This window comes from Pygoscelis adeliae, unplaced genomic scaffold (genome assembly GCF_000699105.1).
Source record: "Pygoscelis adeliae isolate BGI_AS28 unplaced genomic scaffold, ASM69910v1 Scaffold402, whole genome shotgun sequence".
NCBI classification, from domain to species: Eukaryota; Metazoa; Chordata; class Aves; order Sphenisciformes; family Spheniscidae; genus Pygoscelis; species Pygoscelis adeliae.
In genome coordinates, this window is record NW_008824411.1 from 7,018,274 (window position 1) to 7,027,992 (window position 9,719).

The following is a 9,719-nucleotide window of genomic DNA, read 5'->3' on the forward strand; positions in this document are numbered from 1 at the left end:
AGAAAGGGCAGAAGAAATCCTATTGACTGTCAATTAGACTCCCTCTCAGTCCCAGTCCACTTTCCCTCTAAGCCTTAACAGCAGTTTTGCTACTTTCAAACCAGACAGTTTTCATGGTCCATTACCTTTGATTACAAGTCTCTCTACCTGGTTAGTTATAGGTACTAACAGCCAATTTCTCAGAGAGACAGCACCAGCACCACCCTGTAGTTCAGAGATTTATGAACCTTTAAATTAACGAAAACACAGGCTAACACTGATCTTTTATATTGTTCTCCTTATTAACCTAAAGAGTACACAGTTACAGAAACCCAGGAAGGGACTGACACATACCCATCAGCTTGTAATGCCAATTTAAGGCTCTGGTCCTAAATTTCAAAGCCAAATAGGGGATTAAGACTTAGTGGCACTAAACAGCAAATACGGATCTTGACTCAGAAAGCACTGCGCTCAGGTAGGACAGCAACTATTACAAAGGCTCGAAGAAGGGCCAGCCGTTTGGGAGGTCTGTCCTCAGTCAAAGCAGTCCAGCTGCAGAACAGCTTCTGCAGAGGTCAGAGAAGCCACGCCAACCTTCCTTTTCAAAAGGCCCTTCCTCAGTTTTACCAACACTCCCTGATACTATCTTTACCCGTTTCATCATAGACCTTTTTTTTCTGGAAACAAAGACTAACTAAAACAAAAGAAATGTGAAAACAGCTTTACAGATAGATCTCCCTGAAAAAAGAAGAAATTAATAAAATCCATGTTGTTACTTAATTTAGGGAGAGACGTTTAGGCACTGCTAGATGACAGCATAAAACTTTTAAGAGAGTAGAAGCTTTCCACCTAAAGGTTACAGCAGACGACGAGTCAGCAGATATGTCCACAACCTAGCTAAGGCACTGGTATCTCAGTCAACTATCCTCAAGAACCTGAGCTGCCACGTGAACCCTCCCAACCCCGCACGTCAGACACCGTGGTTTCCGACTGCTGCCGCACGCTGCCCCAGCACAGCTGGAGTTGCAGCCCAGCTACCAGAGGGTGCCGGCAGTGGAGGGCTCTGCCTGCTGGCAGGTACCACAGGCAACTCCTCACTTCCCAGTTGAGAAGTGTCTGCAACATCCTCCAGTGAAGATGGACCGCAAGAATAAAGTCATAAAATTCCAAAAGCTGGAGTTGAACCTCAGTTTCAAGTAATTGGTTGCAATTATATATCGAGTTCCACAATCCAAGCACAGACTTCCTGGTGCTGATTACTGCAGTTTTAATAGGTGCTGAGACAGCAGATATTTGAGCTGGAGCTAAACACTTCCTAGATTTTTACCTCTCACAGACAGGCTCCGTACAGTTGTTTCGCCATTTCGGCGCCCTGCAGAGAGCGTGGGCATGCAGACGCTGTGCTATCCCCTGTGCTTGGATCCAATTCCTCCCGGCGAGCTGCTCTCCTCTGCCTACACAAGTGCACTCGTGGGCTTCTCATCCAGCAGCAAAAGGGCAAAGAAAGATGCCACGTAGGCGAGAAAGAAGAGCCTGGCATGGGAATTAAACTTACTGCTGGCTAAATAACTTTTTTTCATTCAGAGGAAGATCAATTCAGGTGCAACTTGCAGTCCCTCAGGGATTATCAAAAGAGATCCCTCTCATGAGTACCAACAAGCAGTTGGTGATGATCACAGGTGGATGCAGTAAACCTCCTAGATCCATCAGGAAATGCTAAAACACACTGAAGTACACTCCTGATTTGGTTCTAGAAAAATTGAAGGTGCCAGCAATGTTCTGCTACACCCGATATATCAGACTTCATTTTGGCTGGAAATGAAACATATCAAGCATGCGAAGAAAAACGCTCACCAAACCAAAATTGGTGTGAACAGCACAGTTCTAAGAATTGCACTATTTAAACCTTCTTTCACCCAGATAGCTGCTGGCGACTGCAAGGAGAAATAAAATACATCCAGCCGGCCAATTACATGCAATAAAAATTAGAAAACCTAACAGCTACTCTTTATGTGGTTCGTCTGGCCTCTTTTTAACCCTTCTCCCTTCCGCATAACACACAGTCAGATGTACTGTGTCATTTTCCACCATTAAGGTGATCTTGCATTTTGATGAAGCTTTTTTCCCCAGGACACCTTGGGATGAATTGGCCTGTGCACGCTCAAAGATATGTCTGTATCACAGACTGCAGCGTAGTCTAGAGATAGCTGGGATAGAGCAGGTACTGGAAGTTAAGAGCCCTGTGAAGGCTGAGAATCTTACTCCGTTAAGACATTAAAGTAAATTAGCACAGATACTGCCCACATGGTTAGAGCACTTCCAGTGCTTCCCCTAGCACCAAAGGACAGCAGTAAGACTAATGAGGCTTGGGACTAAAGGTACATCTATGAGAGATGGCTGAATGCTGGAAGGCAAAAAAGGAAGAAACCGAAATAGTAGTAAGCTAGCGAATCAACTAAGAGGTAAGCGCACTGAGGTTAACTAGCTGTGTGCATACCTGCACGCACACACTTGAAGCATGATTCTACATCTTTGTCATGTTCCAGATAAAGTTAATAGTTTTAATTGGCATTAAAATGATTCTACAAATAACATCAGCCAGCCAAACCCTCTTCTGCCTGATGCTCTCAGAGGAGTTCCAGCAAGAATAAGGTATCAAGGGAACCATCTTGATTAAAGTCAATTTAAAGGGCATACAGGGTGGGGATGAACGTGTGAAATAGCCATTTGGAAAGAAACTGATGAGCCATCCAACAAGTTTGAAAACTGTTCTTTTGGAGCTCCCACCTATAGCTGGAACACTGAAGTAGCACATCTATTTACATTCCATTTACCAGCTTTATCTTACCAGGAAAAGAGGAGCTGGGTCAAAAATAAATAGTTCTGCTTAAGACCACAAAAAGGTTTGCTGAACCCCCCCGAACATAATTTCATAAGCAGTAACCTTTGCAAAGGTTCCCTCTCCATCAGTGAACCCTCTCAATGTTGGTGCTCTCCCAGTTTGGGCTGAGGAGCATCCATGCAGCTTTGCCTTAGAGCACTGTAACCCTAACCAAACTGTTCCGCTACATTCAGGAACAAACAAGCAAAGATATCTGAGTGTTTCTGTATGTGCAAAAGTATGTATACAGCTGTCTATAGGAAGATTAACAAGTAGCTACCTGCAATAGGAAGATAATGACAAACTGGTACAGACAAGCAGAAGTTGCTTCTGTAAACCCATACTCAACAACCATTTGCAGTCAATACCTTATCTGGTCTGCTCTATGAATACACAGCGGTATAAGCATCCCTCTTTCCTGAAGATTAGTGACACTTGTATATACTTAACTGCTACTGCTCAGCTACAGCATTTTTAAAAATTTATTGATTTAAATCAGGTTTGAGACTTACCAATAGTTTGAGCAGCCAAAAACGGGACTTGTAATATAAGGTTTTGGTAGGGTTGATGAGAAAAAGCAACATGAAGCCGTACAAGATAAGTGGATTCACCTGCATAGGGATGTAGGTGAATTTACCATATATACATGCCAGCAGGCTCAGGCACCACAAAACCCCCAGGAAACCAGCAATCTACAGAAAGATAGAAAAAACATATAGATACCTTATGAAAATATAGCCCCGAAACCTACAATGAATTCTCATTATAAGAAAAGGGAGAGCAGTGCTCAATCCTGTAATCTAATCAGACTTCCGCAACTTCCTCTTCTAATTGTGTTAGAACTCCTTGCCAGGAAACGGTGCAGGGTTTATCCTCCCGATACACCGCACTGCTCAACCACTCCTACAGTCTATTCTGTTTACCTCAAAGAGATGTTGATGGGACAAGTTGCTGCGAGGATTGAGTTCGAAGATGAGGACGTGATTCACTCCAGCCTGTCTCCAGCCATATGTGTTGATACCCAGGAGAAAGAGGAATTCTATCAGGAGAAAGCCACCTCGATAGATTCTCACCAGTGGCCACACATTTGGTCCATCTATAAAAGCCACACCTGGCAAAGACAAAAATGAAGCGACCTTAGTGATAGCACAAGTCCTGTCACAAAGCAAAGCTGCGCTCTGCTGCTTTATGCTGGCTCTCAGATGCTCGGCTGTACCCCATGAAAACAGGGTATGCTCGTACACACCTGCGTATCGCAGCAAGTGGAGGGCTTTTTGCCTAGCCTGTCAGAGGATTTAGGAGTATTCTGGGGAAAATTCACTCTCCAGCTGGTGTAGTCGGGTCATTAGCAGCATCTTAAGTCCCCTGTGTCACACTACAGGCAAAAGGTTCAGCACTAGCATAAATTGTGACTATATGCACTTAAATGTTCTGGTTTAATGGAGATGAAATCCCAACAGACAGATACACAAATACTTCAGCTCCCCACAAAACCAAAAAGCACCATTTACAGCATTTAAAACAATGCTAAACTGCGCCTAATCACTGAACTCAATACAACTGTAATGTAATACATATTCATAACTAGCAATATAATATCCAGCCGCACCCAAACAGAAAACCCAACATAAGGCAGCAATACTGGAAAGCCTGTTGCTTCCTTTGTTCAGTCTTCAGGGTTTTGGAAACAAATTTGCTTAACTGCAAACAGTGAGCAGCCTTATACAGCAGAAGCTTTCTCTAGCACAAGCGCCTCTGCAAAATACTGTCTCCCGGTTGCCCAATAACGGGTTTTATGAGAAAAGCCCAAATAAAGTACAGTTATTTGAATCCTCATTTTCTGTTTCATTGAATGTTTCTCACCCACGTCCTTTTTAAGAGGGGAAAAAAAAAGAACACGCAGTTTTACAGAATTGATGTTGAGAATTTATTCCCACAAACCTTCCTGTCTAAATTACAGCCCCAAGTTTTTCAAACTTTTCTTCAGAGAAAGCATATCCGTAAGAAGTTTCATGTGTTCAGCATCTGTACTTTATACTACATAAAATTATGGAGGAAAATTGTGCAAGCAACAATGACTCAAGAACGGTTGCTTTAAATTTAAAATTTAGAGAGACTATTGGATTCAGGCAAAATAGAGCCAAATTTTGGACAGAAATAACAGACACCCTGAAGAAGCTGAAAGAAATGAGTCTTAAATATGGAATTGCAAAAGCAGTATTTCAGATTTTAATCTGAAATGCCTGCAGACAAAACCAAGGGAGGTGCTTCCAAACAGGACAGAGTAGCCCCAAAAATATTGAATAAGAATTGACCAGACAGAATAGGACAGATGTGCTGTGCGCTATTTGAGACAGAACACCCAGGCAAAGGTTTATCCTGAGGTGAACACAGTTCAATATGACAGTATAGCATAAACAAAGTTAATGCCCGCTAATCTTATTTCTGGACTCCCAGGGTGGTAGAGGACCATAATCGCAGTGTGGAACAGCAGCTGGTTCTGGAGAAAAAGCAGACACTGAACAGTACAAGCAGCTGAGATACTAACACACAGAAGCTAAGAGTATTTCTGTATATTCTCTCCTCTGACACTAAGACCCTATCTAGTTTAGCTTCCGCAGGGTAAAGGCTAGATTTGATTCCCTTTTCATGTTTCCTAACTGCACCATTTTCTTCACTACAGCCGAGCAGTTTGACTGAAGACCCTCAAGGACCCCGCTTGCAGGGAAGTGCCCAGCAAAGGTGTATGAGGTCTCAAAACGGCACGACCCGGTCCAGGGCTCTGTACTACAGCCCCGAGGCAAAGAGATCTTCCATTCATATACTGTTTCCACCTATCTCCAATACAAGCGAAGTCACCTCCTAGAGTCAGCAAGTACATGACACTCAATCAACTCATCCCTTCAGCACGTGCAGGCTCTGAACAAGGTGCTCAGAGAAGACGACACCCCTGGTGACAAGCCCAAAGGCATCACAGCCTAATTCTCAAACAAGAGACAGGGCACCGCTGCAGCAATAGTCTTGAGATTTTGCATGAAATCTTACAATTTCTGGTTAATAGAACACATGCCCATTTCCATGAACTTTCAACCTCAATTACGCACTAGCTTGGCACCTAGGAAAGCTGATACAGAAACAGTGAGGCCTCAAAATTCGTACTCTTTAGGGTGACGCCCTCCTGGGATCCACCTGCAGCATTTGCGGCCTTTAACAGACCCCAAGTTATTATGAACTCATCTCTGTAAAATGTTGCTGTTCTAGTTTTAAAATCAGGCAATATAGAAGTAGTTTACTATTAGAAGACACATTCTAATGCTGTTTCACAGATTCTACACATACAACACTAAAACCCTATCTTAGTCAATCAAATCATAAAAACAATTTGGCAAAAGTAGCATAGAGGTTAGCAAAGGAATATCCAATTAAAAACAAAACACTTTGCAGTTAGAATACAGTTTTTGTCCAATATTTGAAGTAACGAACAGATATCAGATCATGTCTGCTGATACAAACATACCTATTATTCACACTAGTTTAGTAAAATCTGCTTTAGAGATATAATCATTTTTATGAATTCATTCTCACAACTGTTTCACTTTTTCATTCTTAATTATGAGAGATAAAGCAAACAACTGGCTTCAATCACGTTCGCATCTCACACAGATCAAGTGTGTCAGTTACAGAAAAAAAAAATACGATGAATAAAAAAACCAGCTTCTTGCACATTAAATGGACCCTTCACACAGATGGGTCAACTTTCTGCCTCTACCACAGCAACACCAAACGGGAAGGACTGCAAACAGCTTCTCAGAGAAATTTTATCCCAAGAGATGACTGGGTCCAATTACAGAAACATCTGATTAAAAATTCTTTTAAGTCAAAAACACAGACAGGGGCTTTCCCTAATGCAAGAGCTCGTATGCTGATTTGTTAAGCCTTTTCCTTTGTACTGCTTAAGCAAGTTACAACACTACTGAAATCACACACACAATTAGTAAAGCTGCTTGTGATTAAGCACTGCATCTGGATCTACAGTACTAACATGGCTTTTACTCTAATCAGAGTCCAAACACAGAAGACACAAAGCAGAATAAAACCAAGACCTGAGATATGCAATCATTTATTGTAGCTTTTAAACAATCTTGCCAAAATCTGCCAACAAGAAAAATTCAATTAATTCTATTAATAGGCACTAGGCATTGAAATCCTAGAAATTTCTACATGAAAATGTCCTGAGTGGCATGGTGATCACATGGCTCTATGCCTGGTCTCATTCTCTGTATGGAGTCAGTACCATGCAAAACTTAAATTCTACAAGCACCTTTCTCAAGGTGGGCGAGGGCTGTGTGTTCACAGAACGATAACAGAAATCTGTCTTTATACATGGATGTTGCACCTCCAGAATATTCCTCCAAGACCAGGGAAGAAACCAGGAGAACAAACCATAATAAGTTCAAAGTCCAAAATCCACATATATAACATGAGAAAAGCCACAGCCTGTTACTGAGCAGAACTAATAATTCACAAAAGTGTGATCTGACTCAGGCTGATTTAACCCAGAACATCCTGACCAACCCAGTTCAGATCCAGGCCCACACTAAGTGACAAGAAAATATCCAAACCAAGGTTTGGCAGCCAGCTGGGCCCAGCCAAGGATACCCACCTGAAAGTATGACAGTGACGTTCAGTGCAATGAACAACCCACAGAACAATCCAACCCTGAATGTAGTCCAGGCTGGTACAGGCTGTGAACAAAGCAATGGTGGAATTAAGGCGGAGTAAATGGGTTATCAGCAAAGTCAGATTAATTTGCAGAGTAAATTTAAAATCAGGGATACAATGTTCTGATCTCTGATCACACTCTTGCTCTTCAAGTAAGGTTTTTTTAACTGAAAATGCTGCATAATATTCTTGCCTATGTTGTTGCCATGTTGAAACAGAGCTTGGGCATCTCAATGTCCTTTGAAAAATATTCCAGACCACACAAGCACTAAGCATATGTTATTAGCAGCACAAATTTCCTTTTGCTATTTATCTCATCCCTTGTCTGCATGCATTAGGAATAGTAAGTAAGATATTTCCAAATCTTCCAGAACTAAAGCAGATTATGTGACCGTGCCCCCCTCAACTTGTGGAGCATGCTCAACATCAATTATTTCCACTACTTTGTTCAAATGTTGAATCTAATTTGGCACCTTGACAAGCTGGAGAAGCAGCTTCACTGTATAACTCGATCTCTCACCTGAGCTGCTCCTAAGGGTGGAACACGCAAACGTTTCATAGCCTTCTGTCTGTCTCCATCTTCTAACTCATTGGTCACCACTTCCTAAGGAGTAAAGATATACATCACAGAAGTTCATTCTAATGATAAGTACACAGTACTGCATTAAAACAAACAAACAAAAGCAGTAGTTGATTTCTAAGTTGTATTTGAGCCCTGGCCCAATACTCTTCTAATATACGGTAACAAAGATACGAAAAGCTCACCACGCTGCATCAAATTATTACATAGCACAAGCTAACACTGCGTGAGGTTTTCAGAGTGAAAAGTTACCAGCTGAAGAGAACATACCCAAATTCATGTAAGCAGTGCCAGAAATCAGTGGTGTTTCAAAATCAATTAATAGTTGCCTTGGTGGTGAATACAAGCAATAGAGAGGGCAAAACTTTATAGGAATCAGTAGTGAACAAGAAAACATTGTTTTCTAGTTAAAAGAGGAGCAGTGCCCAGACTAGCATCTTTACCTCTGTTTCGGAGATAAGCTGGTTGATCTTCTTGCAGGTGTAGAAGGGTGCCACCTCCACCTCGGCCACCCGCCATTCTGCCCCCCGCGCCGTCTCCAGGTTCTTGTCATGTTTCTTTAAGATCTTGCGGAAGCCGGTGAAGTTCAGGTTCTGCAGACAAGGCAAAACAGTTACTGGCTTTTAACCTCAGTCAGCTCCCAAGAAAGTTAAATGGCTATATTTCCAGCACTAGCAAATAAGGAATAGTTAATAAGAAGAATCAAAATTATTGCATCTATTGACAGGAAGTTTGAGTTATTAGTTTATTAGAAGCAATACATACCTGTTGCAAATAACAGAAAAAATGTGGGACTCAAAGGCATAAAGAGAGGTAACTTATTTGCAGGGAACTACCTAAACCTCATATTCCCTGAAAAGCCAAATCACTGCCACTTTCCTCCTTAATGCAGGAAGCAACATACTCAAAACTTGTATGCTTAAAGTGGTACCAAGACATGCTCCCTCTGTCTGGGTGTACCTTACTGCATACGTCCCAGGTACTGCAACTCGACAACTGGTCTCTGGATTAGCAGCAGTTGTAGCGAGCTCTTAAAAATACAAAGCTTCAAAAAGACTATGTTTTGCCCCAACTCCCACAGTCATTGCCAGTCCTTCAAGGTGTTTTCCCTTCTGAAACTAGGCTACTGATTTCCAGTTTCTTTAAACTTTACATTGGTTTCAAATGAAGTTCTCCAGATAACTGCATTATAGAAGGAAAATCCTTGCACAACAGAAAACTTGTGAAAGTTTTAGATGCTGCTGATTAAATTGAGACAAGTGTATTCCCATAACAGCATCTTTTTCCACAGAGTACGTTGCGCGATGACTGCAAAAGTAGTTTAGGCTTGCAGATGTGGGAGATGTAACCCTCTAGTCTGTTGAGATAAGCACACAGCGCTGCATTAAAACACAAAATAACGGTTGATTTCCAAGTTATATATGAGCCCTGACCCAACACTCTTCTAACGCACAGTAACTAAGATAGGCAAAGCTCATCACACTGCAGGCCACTGCTGTGACAAGATGCATTTGAAATCCTGCCTTTCAGCATACAGAAAACGCCACCTGAAAGACT

At 41.9% G+C, this 9,719-nt stretch overlaps 1 protein-coding gene across 1 annotated transcript in view; it reads right to left on the bottom strand.

Moving 5' to 3' along the window:
- Positions 1-9,719, bottom strand: part of XPR1 (xenotropic and polytropic retrovirus receptor 1) — a 102,765-nt gene that overhangs the window by 17,983 nt on the left and 75,063 nt on the right. Inside the window, exons 4-8 of the mRNA XM_009320635.1 lie at positions 8,606-8,755; positions 8,103-8,186; positions 7,524-7,605; positions 3,784-3,971; positions 3,373-3,552 (exon numbers count right to left, since the gene is read on the bottom strand). Coding sequence (XP_009318910.1) covers positions 3,373-3,552; positions 3,784-3,971; positions 7,524-7,605; positions 8,103-8,186; positions 8,606-8,755 — 684 coding nt within the window. The remainder of the gene's footprint in view (positions 1-3,372; positions 3,553-3,783; positions 3,972-7,523; positions 7,606-8,102; positions 8,187-8,605; positions 8,756-9,719) is intronic.